Genomic DNA, 15,906 nt, shown 5'->3' with positions numbered 1-15,906 from the left:
AGTGAAGGTTTTGATAACATTTAAGATTCATTTTCATGACTCGATGCACCTCACACAAATCATTTTTATAGCAGTATGACTCCATGAATCCTAACGTAATAAAGACTCTGAGCATTTTACTTCAAATCAACTTGTTTAATTATTCACAACCAAAACAAGAAAGAAAACATTTTCTCTTTTTCCATCTACATCATCAGTAATAGAATCCCTCCAGATCAGAACCATTAAATCAATCTGATATTTCCCTCCAGAATATTAATGCTAACTATATTAAGACATCTGCCTTGTGCTTGTTCTAAAACACTGTAAAACTATTATTATTGTTGTCGTCATTTTTCCTAACAACACTGAAGTCCTCAGGACAAATCCACCACCGTCATGTCTTTATCGTATGTGAAAGCTCGTCATGCTCGGGTTATTGCAGCATCTCTATGTGAAGTCGTCACCTACTCGTGTTCACGTAAAACCAACTGAAACCAGCGAGACATCTGCTGTGTGTGTGTGCAGTAAGACTCCACAGGTAACACCAGAGGGCGACGTTAGCACCAAGAGAGGTGCAGCGTCAGCTCTCATCCAATCAGACGGCGCCAGTCTGTCAGCTGGTGCCACTGTGTGGACATCTGAGGTACTGAGAGCTGGATTCAGGTGAGCCATCACATGCACTCTGTCAGCTACAGCCCACATTTACCTGTGAGGAGTAAGGCACCCTTTATAAAAGACTAATTCACCTAATGCTGAAATATTTGTTTATATGTTAGTTTCTATCAAGCATTAATCAATTCAGAGTTGGCAGTAATCGTAAACCAGGAAAAGCAAACAGTGAACTGCCAATTACATCGACTACTGCCATGAAAGGTCTAAAGTACATTTGCAGTCACTGCCCTCGGGGTACCTGGTTCCTGCAGAGGAGCTAATGCTGGTCTCTTTCCTTCAGTGTCTTTGCTCTGTGACAGACATCAGCACGGTGAGCGAGCGGTTTATAAATAGAACCTTACTGCTGTGGCTTAGCGCTCTGTGGCTAGTAACAGACAGGTCAGTTACACGCAACAGCTGACTGTACCTGTGCCTCTAAGTGTTTTCTATGTGCAGACGGTACACGAGTGAGTTTCATCAGACTCCCTCCCTGTTCAGAAGAGCGACCCTTCCATCTTTGTTTCCAGCAGACCTTACAGCGAGTCTGATGCTCGTGTCTGTGGTGGAGCATGTGCTCCTTCACCACAGCGAGCCACTTTACACTTCTGCTTTCTTTCTGACAGCCAGCCGTCCATCACAGGCTCTTTCAGACAGGCAGAGGAACAGAGGATGGTTATACTAACCTGGTTAAATAAAAAATAAATGACCTCTCCAAACACCACAGAAACCTCTGTGTGACTGAGTGTACAGTGACTGTTTGCTGACTGACTGAACACCTGCTACTGCCACTGTGAAAGCCTTTGTGCTAGCAGTCTTAGCGACAGCTCTTAAAGCAGGAAGAGGTGATCTTTGACCTTGGCAGGGAAGTCAGCTGATATCCAACTTCTTCTAAATCATGTAACATCTGAAGAAGCGTGGCTCACACTGGCTACTACGATAATGACTGAATGTATCCGCACAGTGCTCGCCCTAGCATTAGCCAGCTCTCAGCTGAAGCCTGCACAGCCCGTCTTCAGGTACAGATTTACCGTGTTTTGATTAACAGCAGGTTCAACTTTGCTCTTTGCGTGTCTGACATGCACTGAAACAAAAAGGATTTCTGCACACCGCTCTCCGCTGCACAACCACACCGGGATTCCTCCCCCTCTTTAACATCATCATCATCATCATCATTCAGTCGCCTGAACTCTGAGCTCGCTTCACTAATGCAGCTTTCTGGAGCTTTCTAGCGGTGCAGTATTTCTGAGTGCCAGATCACTTTAGATTCAGTTCAATCACTTGGAGGGATGTAAGGTACAGCTCGTCACCAAAGAAATGTGAGATTTACGCGTTTGCCTGTCACAATGTTGGCACTTCAGTTTAAAAATACACACATACTAAATTCCCTTCAACACCTCCACCTCACCTACGATGGTCTGCAGTGCCAAAGTGTTTGAAGCCAACACAAAGCTTGACTTTGGAGAGCCTCCGTGGACCAATCAGAGAGGTGCAGGGAGCACACAGCAACATGAGTGACACCAACTAATCCCTTTGTGTCAGCTTCTCCACGATAAAACATGCTTATAAGGAAATCATGAGTGTGACCGTTCTGACAAGCGACCCTTCCTGGGTTTCCCTTTGAATTACTTATTGGAAAAATACAAAACAAAAGATCGTGAAGATGTGTGGAGAAAACCAGAAACCTGCCTACAGTGTCGGTTCTCCAGCTAGTGCCCTGTGAGTCGTCTCCAGCTAGGCTTCCACTCACAGAAACAGACATGTTTGTTGACTTTACAGAAAAGTAGGAAAGGACATCACAGTCGGGATCAGGAATCTGAAGAATTTTCCAAGTCTGCCTGTTTCCTCTTCGAGTGCTTTAAGCAGGGCTGAGAGGAGAAGCTGCTGACACAGCTGCAGCTGGGGACGTCGCAGCACCAATGCTTACAGTAGCTTCCAAATGCTGTACATGTACTGTGACCTGGAAATACACGTGGTATTTTCTGTGTAGTGTACTGTAGGTTACACACGGTGGGCTCTTGTTTTAAAGGGGCAGTGCGCACACTGCTGCTGCTGTTGAGATAGTCACCGGCTGTTTCTACTCTGGTATCTGCTACTGGCATTGGTGTGCACTACTACAAACGTAGTACTGTGACATCTCTTGCTGCAGTTTGCTTCCTCTGTCCAACACTAATGAAAGGAAGAGGAATGAAAGCAGTGTCATCAGCAGAAGTTTCTTTGGTTAAAGGAAACAAAGTGGCCGCGTTCACATTCGCTTGCAACTGGAAGAGCTGAATATCCGGGCAGCTACAGATAAGAATATGGGAACTTCAAACCCTGCACTTTAACTTCATGTAAGAATCGTACTGTGTACCGGCCTTCTCCTTTTTAATGGCATCATTTACGCCCAGAGGTCATCAAAGCAGAACATAAAGCTTCCATATCTCGTCGGTGCTCACAGAAAACAATGTGAACCACACAGACTATGGCAGGGGATGGGGACACTGTCACAGAGTGTGATTCTTGCCATGTATTTGTCATAAGGGGGAGTGCACTTGTGTCTATAAGGACTTTCTGATTGCCAAACAGCAACACACACACACACACACACACACACACACAAATGACATGGAAGAGGAGGGAGGAGACAACGATGTGCAGAAGGAAGAAGGTGAGTGAGCCAGAGACAGTGTTTGAACGCTTAAACACAAACGCAACAACCTGAGACCAGAGTAGGGGGAGTTGGTGGGTCGACAAAGGAAGGGCAAAGAAATAAACAGAGACAGACTGATATTAGAGAAATAGTGCAACAAAGTAAAGCGAGAGACCTCTTGAGTCTGGGAGCATCGGAGAAAGGACAGGGCGAGGAGAGCAGGAGTGAGGGAAGAGAAAATGGTGAGACAGCAAAGGAGGAAAGATTTAAGAAGAAGAGAGACAGCGGAGCAGCAGTGCTTTCAGGAGTACGGCTGTGGAACTCCATATCCCGGTCTGTACATGGGTCTCCCTGTTGCTGACTGAGAATTGGAATAGGCTGGCCCAGATGGGTAGCTGTAGCCCCCGTAGCTGTAGGAGGCCGGGTAGGGCGCAGGGCCACTCTGAGCGTGGCTCGGGGTGTACTGGCCAAATGCTGAGCCCGGATGTGGCGAAGGAAAGGAGGGCTGGGCCGGGTAAGGGCAGCTGGCCGAAGCTGGAGGCCCAAAAGGGGGGCTAGGGCCAGAGTAGCTCCCTGCCGGAGGGAAAGCTGAAGTGGGACCTGGGTAAGGAGGGAACTGTGACGGGGCATTGGCTGGAACAGAACCTGCTGCTGCCACTACAGCAGGAGGAGTAGGGCCCGACACGGGGTACGGACTGTAGGGGAGCCCAGATGAGCCCCCTGCAGACGAGGACACGGGCTGAGAGGCGTTCTGAGGTTTGGAACTCGGCTGCTGTTGATTCGTCGTCGTTGCTGTTGTTGTCTGTTGATCCCACGGTGACAGCGGGGTGGCAGAGTCCTCTTTCAGGCATGCTGACGACGTCATGGCGGTGGCATTGCCCTCGCTCCTCTGTCGCAGGATTTCTTGGAGTTTCTCTATCCGTACGCGTCTTTTGTGAGCGAGTGAGCGCAGGGAGAGGAATCGGTCGAGGAAGGAGTCCAGCGGAAGAGATCCCTCCAGAAACTCATCTGCTAGAGCCTGCGGGACGAGACAGGTAAGACAAATGAGCGGTGCTTACTGCTGAGCAGGTATCAAACTACCTCTAAGGTCAAATTACTTGTAGTAGCCACAGACTAATGATGTGCTGCGGGGTGGGACCCACTGCTTCACAACCTGCACAATGTGACGGCACCCTGAAAACAAGCCCACAGCCTGCCACAGCCCAGATAAACAGCAGCCGCTGTTAAAGGAAGTGCAAAATCCTTCAAAGTAAAAGCATTTCTAGTTCGGATAGGTCTGCACTGCTGAGCTGCCCAACTAGATAACACAGTGTGCCCAGGGGCGCACTTAGTCCAGCTAGTCTTTAGTTGAATTTCCTGATGAATGAAGCAACTAATCCAAAACACAGCACGGAGACACGAGCTGTTCGGGCGACTGGACGAATATACTGACTATCGCCGATAGACTGAGCCCATGAGTAGGTTTGCTAATAATAATGTAGCTAATAGAAGCAGTCAACAGAAATACAAATAATAGCGCTGTTTTAACAACACCCTCTTTCATCTGCGATGCCCCTCCTCACAGGGCACTCAGATGCTTGTTGGAGCTGCAGAAGCTGGTGACAGCCTAACACACTCAGCTGGATGGTGGACGCGTGCATGCTCCTCTAAGTTAGTCGTGTTTGAGGACTTTGCTCACACTATACGTCTGCACGAGTGACACACCGCTGTGGTTACATCCTTAGGTTTACCTTTTTCATCCCAAATTGGTGATTGGCGAGTCAATGAGGGGTCATCACGACAAACACGATTGCATGACAGACAGTCAAAATCTCTGAAATGTCTCTGTCAGCGTATTTTGGGCAGTTTGTCCAAAGTTCGTTCGTTCTGCGCTCCAGATTTTAATGGCGTTAATCACGTTAATGCAGCGTTAACGCTGACAGCCATAATTGTTTTTGGAAATGAGTTCGTCCATGTTTGGACTTCTGTGTTGTAAACACGCAAATCAGTCCGTGCATAATTACATTGCTCCGCCCATCACAAAGCCTGCGCATGCGTAAATATATCGCCCAACCCTAGTGTCCACCATGCTGTCACAAACAGGTGGGTCGCATATTTACAGGCATCAGTGAGTGTGGCTGAGTAAAGAGGAGGAGCAGAGTCATCAGGAGGTCACGTGGACCCTCACGCTCGCTGCCTGATGGTGACGTTTACGTCAGTCACATCTGACTGGAGCATAGTGAGCTCGTGGGAAGTAGAATCCCAGCTCACCCATCCATCGCTGCTTTTCAGGGGGTGGGTACCATAGGCAGCAGCTCAGACGCTCTTCCACGGGGACAACAAAGCGTTCCCAGCTTTTGTCTGATCACTTCAGTGAAAGCTGACCACATCCTGACACCTGTGGCTGCAGCTCAGCTGGCAGAGCAGGTCACCTACTAACCAGATGGTTGGTGGTTTGATCCCAGTCTGCATGCCAAATATCCTCGGGCAAGAAACTAACTCCACGTTGCTTTCTGATGCATCCATAAATTTTTATGAAGAGAAACTAACTTTACACTGGCGTAGACGTTCACAGGCTGAGACCTTCTGAACCAAAGACATCATCTGATGGTGATTTGTGTGATTCCAAAACCTGCATTGATGTGTCAGCATTAATGGGCTCTTCACTCAGGAGCAAATTCACCGTACCATGTGCACTAACGCACAGCCAATCATGGCTACAGAATGCATCGTGTAATGATATCATACCAGGTTGTCTGTCTGCTCAATCTCAGAGATGGCGGCATCAAAAATAATTTTGATTGGTCAGACCACAGAACAGTCCAGTTAATCTGAAACAGCCTCAAAAATCCAACTTAAAACTCATCAGTGTTTCATCGAATGGTACATGCATTAGTGGGTGAAGCAGGAAACGCTGCTCCTGAGCCCACACACTGACTTCCACCACGCTGTCATGTCTGCATGCATGCAGAGACTCATAGGAAACAACACATCCCATCTTCAGGAAACTCTTTAATCTATTCGTGATCGTCGGCGTTTAGAACCCAACTTTAAACTGTTGCCTTTCGCTCATATTACCTGAACATGCTGAGCCCACGTTAAAAACATTGACGCGTCTGCCTTTACGTTAAACGATGCACCTGCAACATGTTTGACAGTCGAACACTGACCTCTGACTCTTCTTCTGTTTTGCTGCCCTCTGTCTGTAGTCTTGAGAACAGCGCTTCTGGAGACACCTGACCTGCCATGCCATCTGAGGGGAGCAAGAGTTAGAAAGAGACCGAGTATGAGCCTGGGCGTGTCTGATGATGGAAACATTAAACGCTCAGATAAACGCTCAGACTGATGAGAGCTGTGGACTCACATTATTATAATGGATTAAAAACACAGGCAAACTGAGAGGCATGCTGGGAAATTCCCACCTGTGTGTCCCACAAATAGACTTTACCTGGGTGGGCTGCACAGGTACAAGTCCAGCTGCTAAGGACAGAGATTCTGCAGACTGTTTCCAAACGAACGTTCAATAACGGTGCTGAAGTGCACACTTTCAGCTTTGAATCAAGAGGGTTTATACACATTCTGAACGAACCATTTTACACACAGTGCCTCGCTCACTCTGGCTCGGTGGCTGTACACAGACTCAATACTGCCATGGTCCCCTCATGTATCGATCCATCTATCTGGCAGCTCCACCTGCACAGCGGTGGAGGAAGAACTACGACTCACTGCAACACTGCACATTCATCTGGTGCCAGTTTATTAGGATTTGTATGTATTGGGCACATAAAGACTCAGCTCTCTGAAGCTGGCGCTCCCTCTGTTTTTAAACACAGACACAGATAACCATGTACTGTCGCACAATGAGCCACTGTCAAATCACCAGCTAACCTGCCAAGCAGGTTTTTCAACAGGTTCGAACTGGGAACCTTCCTTCACTGAGGTGACTGTTTATTACCGACTCACTCTCGAAACTCCGTCTGACTATCAGGTCCATGAGGTTCGTCCCACCCAGTCTTAGTTTGGCCCATGGTACATGGCTGGCGTTTATATGGTGTTTTTCACTCTCACCTAACACTTCAAGGACATTTGAACTTTGAGCTGCATCCATGAACACATTTAACAGCCTCACATGCAAACCTAGATGGATGCATGAAAGAGTACCTGGGGTATCTTCTCCAAAGGCACTTCAAACATACAGATGCAGAAGAGAAATAATAAAATCCTGAGTCACATAAAGCAAGGCTTTCAGGGGCCACGGTGAGGGATGGGTCCAGTGCCCACACTGTGTGTACTACTACCACACCCAGGGCACTGGCACTGCCAGCCTCATACTAGGAGCACCTGTGGTATAAATGTAAAACTCTTTTCAGAAAGGCTGACCTCTCATTTTGAGGTCAAGGTCACCGGGATTCAGAGTCATCTGAGACTTTAATTTTAGTAGATGTCAAACTCACTTTACATCATCGCCTGACCCCGACCAGTGACACTCCCCTTTGTGCGTTTAACTACACATTAAATGATAAAGAAACGCTGCTGTAGTAAATGATGCACGGCTCTGACATTTTCAGAAATAAATGTGTAAAATGACACCAAGTGTACCTATGTAAAAAAAGAAAGTCCTATAACAGACGGAAAAATAGGAGCAGTTTGACAACAACACCCCATCAGGTGAAAAACAAAGAAACGCTTCTGAGTGACACTTCAGGTCACTTACTAACCAGAAGGTCGGTAGTTCGATCGCTGCCTCCTGCAGTCTGCACGCCAAGATACTCAACCAGGTTCAAGTTCATCCATCAGAGTGTGAGTGTGTGTGAATGTTGTAGTAAGAGCTCAGAGAGAGTAGAAGAGTGCTGTACGTGAATCAGTCCAGTTCCCATTTCAGACATTTATAGTCAACGTCCAAAAAGACAAATCTACTTTAACCTTTTTTGACAATCAGTGGCTTTTATGTGATCATCGCACGTGATGAAAACTCACTCAGTGACACAGTGAGTCAGGTGCAGTCAGTAGTGTGCAGTGTTCATCCCTCCCCCTACCTTTCAGGGAGCAGTGCTGTCTATAGGTTTCTCTGACTGCCTCTAGTTGAGAATATCTCTCCACCAGCAGCTCCTTCTGCGACTCCAAGCGAGGCTTCATGTCCAGGTTTTGCTCAGCCAGGCTGCGATTTGATGCCAAAGCCATTTCTCTCTCCAGCTGGATGTTCTGGATCTGAAACAAAAGCATGTGATGCAATGGGAATTATAACTTTAAGTGTCGGCATCAAACACGTGTCTGTGTAGATCCTTCAGTGTGTCTGCATCACCACATATACAAGTACTGAAATGTGGCGTTTAGTAAGCCTCAGCAGTCTTCTCTAAAAGACCGAACGATGGACTGACTTGGTGGAAGGATGTCAGCAGATTCTCCTCGTGTAGAACATAGAGTCATATCAAAAGCACTACTGCAACCACAGCGACTAACACAGGAGCCTCGTGTGTGCTGCAAACGAGCCGGATTCTCCATCTTGTTCTTGGCGTGTAAAATAACTGCAGTTAATAAGTTTGTTAGGCTGACATAAGTGTGTGCGTGTCCTGTTCCTGTACTGTGAGTACGCGTCACAGCTGAGGCACTCATCCCCCTCCCTTCCAAACGCCTTCGATGCTTGTTCCTGCGGGGGAAGGCAGCGGGTCTGCGTGCCGCGCTGAAATGATAGCATGGTGCAGGACGACTGCTGTGTTCCTTCGAATCACCCCCCACCCCCTATCCATCCCCTGTGGCTTGTCATGTGCTCTGATGTTGTGATGTGGACATTAATGTGCTCTCTGTGCAGAGGAGTTTTTTTGTTTCCTGTTCTCATGCTGTCCTCCCATAGGTTGCCCAGCGTGTGAAGAGGTCTCTTTTTTTCCTCTTGTACTTTTCCCAATGTTGTGTAATTTTTTCAGTGTTATTCTCTCAACGCTGCCGGTCTCCGACTGTATTCCCATGTGATGTCTTGTTGTTGTGTGTGTAAGTCGGGGGGGGTCCTATTCCTCTGTGGGGCAACCTGCATATGGCCAATAAAGCATTCATTCATTCATTCATTCATTCATTCATATCTTTACAGTTTTAACACGAGCCTGTGTCTTTGTGTGTACAGCCCTGCGATGTGAAACAGCTGAACAACGTTCCTAACGCTGCGTTCAGTCAAGTCAAGACCAGGATCCGGCCCTGGACTGGACTTTGGTGGCATCAGTGGGACAGCTCTGCTGTCTGTCCGCTCTCTGCACAGCTCATCAGTTTTATCTGACTGCTGTTTTTCATGCGTGAGTACATAATGTTTATTATTTTGTGACGCACATATACAGCTATGGGGACATTTTTTCCACGATTACGACCCCAAAAACATCACACGACTTTCACAACAGTCTTAATATGAGACGACTAGAACTCAAAGGAAACTGTGTCGCAGCGTCATTATTTACTGACTCAATATTACACATTCGTCAGTGGAAAACGTCTGTTGGCCTCTGGGATTAGCAGCATGTTTGAAAGTGTCACTGCGGTCAGGCTGGCATAAAGAGTTGCCCAAAAAGCCTTCACCTCATTTCTTTCCATTTTGCTTCCACGCAGTCAGACGCGTCATTTTCAAAGTGAGCAACAGTTCTCAGGCTTTTCTTTGGACACTGGCTGTTTTCAGTACTTGTACCTGATCATGTTCAGGGGAATGTTATTTGGTTTGTTAAGCCACCTAACTCTGACCTATAAATCACTCAAGCAGAAAAATCGGCTCACTCAAGGGATGAACCAGTATTGTGTCTGCACACAACAGGCAGCTTAGCAAAGTTAGAAATGTCATCTTCAGGCACTTTGTTGCTAGCAGCATGCCACAAAGCACGTCATTTCTTCCCATTCCTCCCAGTTGAAGTTATGAAAACTTAACACAGCGTGACAACCGACAAAGTGACTCTCTACAAGCTTTAACCTGAAACCCTGCTCTGTCTTGGCGTGCACTCAGTCCTTAAAAATCGGATTAAACTGGATGACAAATGAAGAAATGGCAGATAAACCACTGAGACTCCTCTCACAGGTGACTGTGTTGTCTCTGTTCACCTTGAGTAGCTCAGGTTTCTGCAAGCTTGTGTCAAATCAGCAGTTCAATGTCAGTATCTAACCTAATGATTTCAGGAGATCTGCCAACATTTGAAATCATCAGAACACTTTCACAAAACAAAACACCTGAAGTATTCTGGACTCAGTTTGAACCAGCTCAGAGATAAGGGGACATGAGTCAGTCATTTGAAATAGGAGGTGATGAAGGACACGAAGTTCCTCGGAACAACTCAACAATTTTGCATGACTGCAAACAAAGCAAAGGTTACAGGGACAAAGGCAAATCCCTATTTGCTCACTTCTAGGACAATTATAATAACTCCTAACTTTATTATTTTGAAGAAGAAAAGTACCACACAACTACTGAACATTTAAAACTAAAATGCTTCCCACTGACCGCCTCGTCTTTGTCACTTTTCACTGAGCTGATGTAACCTTGGCAGAAAGACTTTATAGACCGTTTGAGATTTAAATTAGAAACCGGTTGTAGGGTCACTGCAATGCCACATAATCAAACTCCTGACTTCTCATTAAGGGAATTTAATCGGCGTTTCGACAAAGGGGAAGAAGAATGAAGCACCAGTTTCACCTCATCGGACTCCAGAGCCATCGATTCCACCCTCTCCGGACTGTCCAGGAGCTCCTGTAGCTCTGATTGGCTGAGGTCCTGAAGCTTCTCCATTTGATTTGCCAGGATGGCTGTCCAACATAAACAAATCAGGAAAGAGACATTAGAAACGCTCGTTAGAGACAGAAAGTTGACATTTACAATCTCCGAGCAGCCATGAGCCGCTCTGAGGCAGCCCGGAAAATCAAGAAAACACCAACCACGTCCCTCGCTGCTGTTCCCTAAAGAAAGTCACCACGATGTAGGCGATATATGAAAACTGCACTTAGTTATTTTCCCGCAATATGCCATTAGACAAATTATAATACAACAAATTAGCCAATGACGGCTAACAGCTAGCTAGCATAATAAAAGCGCAGTACAAACATATGGAGGCAAGTGACTGTAGGCCCCAAAACACAACAAGCTGTCTGGGCGCACAGTGAAGCGAGAACACGGGTGAAAATGAGCCGGTACTTACACGACGCTAGCAAACCAAATTCAGTGCGGCACAGAGTGGCGGTGACATCCAACAGCACCTATTTATTCCAACTGACAGGTGACGTGACACGTCCTCGGGATCTGTAATCTGCCCCGGCTCGATCCACACACACAAACACCAACCGCTTTGTTTCCGACGCCCTTTGGCCGCAAAGCTATCTACTGCTAATCGACCGACGTCCAATCTCACCTGACGGCTCGGCGCTAAGCGATACGATGACAACAGTCGCTATGATCGCAATGTCAGGCACTCAGCTACCGTCAACTTCGAAGGAAGCTCAGCGATTTGGTGCTCAAAACCGGAGCTTAGAGTCACCCCCTCAGTCCTGACGACGACTGTCAAACGCCGGTGTCTTCCGAAGATGCCTACTTTAATAAACACTCGACTACAGTCGACAAAATGCTAGAATGGAGGAAGAATTTCGCTGAAAATAGGAAAGTTTCACTCCACACTGACAGAAACCGCCGCCATTTTTGGAAGCCTACACGAATTGCGGGTGGTATTCGGACAAATCCCGAACATTCTGAATACAGCGCTCGTGAACTTTAATTACATCGAAGTTTGTATGTATAAATGCTTCCCGATAATTATTATTTCTGGGCACACTTGGATGTAATTATTTTAACTGTGTCCGTTTTCCCTAGTGTGTCCCCCATAAGGCAGGGTAATGGTACAGTCCGGTGCTCAGCTGATATAAGGGAAACCCCTGCGTGACTGTAATGTTCCGTCCTCTGCTGTGATGTCCACTTTCCACAGCGGCAAAAACACCACTGAATCCATAAAAGCGAGCTCTCACGTATTTGGCTCGTATTGCAGGCGGGTTTGTGAGCAGTAATAGCTATTAATACTAATAATAACGTATTGTAGTACTTTTTCGAGACTTGTCTTCAAATGTTATGTTTTCCTAACTCAGTGGTTCCCAAACTTTTTTGCCAGGCCCCCCTTTGTTTTACAAGAAAAATGTTCACGCCACCCCCGCGCGCGCACATGCACGCGCAAACACATCCTTTAACCACACACGCCCATATTTTGCTCCATTGCGGTTTATTTCACACCTCAAACATTTAGGAAACAATTAACTAAATACAGGTAATCTGCAGGTAGTAATAAAATAAACTACTAACTCTTTTACGCTGCGTCCGCACCTACACGGGTGATTTTGAAAACGTAAACGGCGTTTCGAATCACCGAAAACGGAGATTTTTTTAAAACTCCTTTTTTGTGTTTACGTGTGGACGAGGAATACAGAGTTCGTCATGCAACTGCAAGACTCAGCAGTCCATCTGCATCTTAAGGATAAAGGAAACTCTTTCGAGGATGCCAACGTTCACATTTTGGACAGAGAGGACAGATGGTTTGAAAGAGGAGTGAAAGAAGCCATCTATGTCCACTGTGCGCGACCATCTTTGAACAGAGGCGGGGTTTACGACACCAACTCTCTGCCATCTATAATCCAGTTTTGAGATCCTTCCCAGACGCCTTAACGCCCACTCACATCCTGGGCCATCTGACCTCAGGAAATCACATGATAGGGTGGGGCCAGGTTTCACAATGAACACACCCGAAACTCTGGCTGATTGGGACCCACACCCAGTTTCACACCTTGGCTCAGGCGATTAGAGGATCATCAGGGGGTCCTTTTGTCCCTCTGTGGGGGGTCACTCCCACTAGGTTTATATCTGGGACTCTCCACCATTTGACCTTAGAACTGAAGAAGCTTCTCGGATGAGAGGTGAAACATCTTCAAGCAACATCTTCATTTGCATTTCTGAAACTATTTGTTGAACACTGAACTTGCCAAAAGAAAAAAAACAGACTGAACATACCTTCTTAAATAAAACCAAATAAAACCTAATTAGAATGACTAATTGAACTCAATGCCACTTTTGTCCTTCTTTGTTAGGCACAAGCCAAAATGTCCCATCCCACCACATCCCAAACACATGCTCTGTTACTGGTTGACAGCTGATATTTTGCTGTGTGGTTAGCTTTACAGAAACCCTCCCTTCTACAGATTGGTGAGTGAAACTGTAGGTTTCTATGTTACTCGGCAGTAATTAGCACAATTCTGTGTCCACACAGTTTAATGATATTCAACTTAAATGAATTATGTTGAACTGAGAAAGCACTGGGTGACAATGGGAAGGGAAAAGTTTGTTTTAACAGGAAGAATAACTTTGGACACATTAAATAAAATGTAAAGAGGAAAACTGCAAAACCATCCCCTTAAGTAACAGCAGTGACACAGTGCACACGTTATTTCCTCTGGAATCAGAGATAAGCTTGTTGAAAGTGTCAGTGTTATTAATGTTACAACACTAATGCTGAAGTATTGCGCATTCTTGATTTTGCAGGGATATAATAACCTGAGCTCTTTCCCTGTGGATGATGAGAGTTTTTGTAACCATGGTTACTCATTGTCACGCACACCCGTGTACAGCACTCTGAGCAGCTGCATGATTTCAGGTTTACACCATCACAGATGTGTTCGCCTGTCCCTCTGACCTTCTGTCGTACTTCATTAGGAATGAATAAACAACTTCGAAGCACTGAGAGCCTCTGATTCACTTACACAAGTTTGCATTAGAGCCAGAGGCAGCTCCGTCTCACCTCACGTTTGTCTTTCTCGTTTACTTTTTTAAATAATTCTTATAACCACTGTTGAAGTCTTTTAGCTACCTAATCACCACCAAATCAGCCGGCTTTGCAGCACAGCTGCTGGAGTCCTGCACAGTGTTGAACCCTGTTTGTCACCACTCACAGTTTACAACAGTAAACATATAACATAAAGCTCACAGTTATACTCAGCTGGTATTGATTTCTTTGATTAGGGTAGTTTGGTGAGACAGAGATGGAAGTGTTTCAAATGTGACTTTGCTCGTGATAACCAGAGATAAATGGATTCTGTCCTTTGATAAAGACCTGGGGCTATTCAGAAAGTTTCCTGTGGCTAAAGACGTGCTGATTCAAAGGATAACCTTCACTCACTGGTAACACTGGAGTGTAAAAACTTAATCCTGTCTGTAAAACCAGTTTTGCAACGTTCTACCACAAAACTGTACAGGTTACTCTACACACAGCTGGCAGATGTAAAGGAAAAGAGCATCAGTGCTTGTGCAGCCTAACTGCTAATCCCTGGGTAACTTCAGAAGATCAAGCCACTTCCAACATAATGGATTAAAGTAGAAATACATCCATCTTTTAACAGCCTATCCAGTACGTGCTTATGAAATTGCAGACACGGTTTCACATAAAGCTGCAGAAGTAAAATATAAATTAGTAACAATACACTAAATGTTTACTCTACAGGAATACATGCAGGGAAATTCTAGTTCAAAGTAAAGTGTAAATATGAAGGATTTTTCTGTATTATTTTATGTGTACTTTCCTGCAGTGAAAGCTACTGCGACATCATCTATTAGTCCTGTTTTAAGGGAAGGATATGACGAAGAGGGCGGGTCTGACTGAAACTGTTTGCCCATTTCCTGATGACCTGTCAATCATAAATCATCAGTCTAGATTAGATTAGATGAAACTTTATTCATCCCTCGGGTGGGTTCCTCCGGGAAATTCAGTTTGTGTAATATAATGTAATATAAGCTTCCATTGTGAAACATAGTATCAGTACAGAATGCAGGTTTAGGCGCTTTGCATTTTTGCACCGCGAAGCTATCGCAATGTTTCTGTTTAATGTGATTTTTTTGTTTGTTTCCTTTGGTGTTTGGTATAGAAGTCATATCCTTTAATCCTTAAACACAGCTCTAACCATCTCTGTTTTATTTGTTTATTTTACTTTATTATTCACATTATTATCTGTGCCCTGTGACTGTCCATGCAAAGAAGAAGGCCAAGCCACCTCGGCTCGGACCACAACCCCCAGGAGAGCAGGCCAGCAACCATCCAAAACGAGCAACGCCGAGTGGGGAACGGTAGGAGGTGAATCCCCACCCCCACTCTCAATGACAGTTTCTCACAGGGACCGAGGCTCAGTGAGCCTCCAACCCAGATCTAGCTACAGACACACAGAAGCTGCACAAAGACATCCACCACACCCTGTGATTTGAGGATGGACAGGTGCTCCAACCAACCCTGGTCCCAGACAGGGTTGAAAAATGGGAAATGGAGACAGATGGACACACAGCGCGGCCATCAAATCCATGTGCATCGCCCTACGTAGCTTGTGCTCCTCCCGCTCATACCTTGTGTGTGAGTGATGTGTTTTCAGAGGAAGTGGGGAAAGGAAAGGGTTCAGGATGTTTAAGACTCCCAGAAGGAGAGAGCCAGCACAAAGAGTCATATTTCCTATATACCACCCACTGAGAGAGAACCCAGAGCCCGTGTCAGCAGCATCCCAGGCCATCGCTGCACCCAAGAACCCACAAGAAACCTAGAAGGTGGGAAAACTGACAGAACGAATGAGATGACAAAGAGAGCAGAAATGAGCTTTGTCTAAAGGGTGGCAGATCTCACCCAAAGAGGACTAGCCAC

At 46.0% G+C, this 15,906-nt stretch overlaps 1 protein-coding gene across 2 annotated transcripts; it reads right to left on the bottom strand.

Moving 5' to 3' along the window:
• Positions 1–181: 181 nt before the first annotated feature.
• Positions 182–11,894, bottom strand: vps37c (VPS37C subunit of ESCRT-I). Of its 2 annotated transcripts, none has more exons than XM_085356684.1 (5): positions 11,398–11,894; positions 10,899–11,008; positions 8,278–8,449; positions 6,412–6,494; positions 182–4,280 (listed from the first exon to the last, which is right to left on the bottom strand). In XM_085356684.1, exons 2-5 carry the CDS (start codon positions 10,989–10,991, stop codon positions 3,564–3,566), a joined length of 1,065 nt encoding a protein of 354 aa, XP_085212810.1. In that variant the 5' UTR covers positions 10,992–11,008; positions 11,398–11,894; the 3' UTR covers positions 182–3,563. The 2 variants fall into 2 exon arrangements, with proteins under 2 accessions (XP_085212810.1, XP_085212811.1); XM_085356685.1 differs by having other exon boundaries at positions 11,608–11,894.
• Between the last annotated feature and the right edge of the window lie 4,012 nt (positions 11,895–15,906).

This window comes from Diplotaxodon limnothrissa, linkage group LG6 (assembly GCF_057381915.1).
Source record: "Diplotaxodon limnothrissa isolate DT_005_m linkage group LG6, D_limnothrissa_male_GT1.1, whole genome shotgun sequence".
NCBI classification, from domain to species: Eukaryota; Metazoa; Chordata; class Actinopteri; order Cichliformes; family Cichlidae; genus Diplotaxodon; species Diplotaxodon limnothrissa.
The sequence above is the reverse complement of the archived record's forward strand: the minus strand, read 5'-3'. Positions and strand labels throughout refer to the sequence as shown.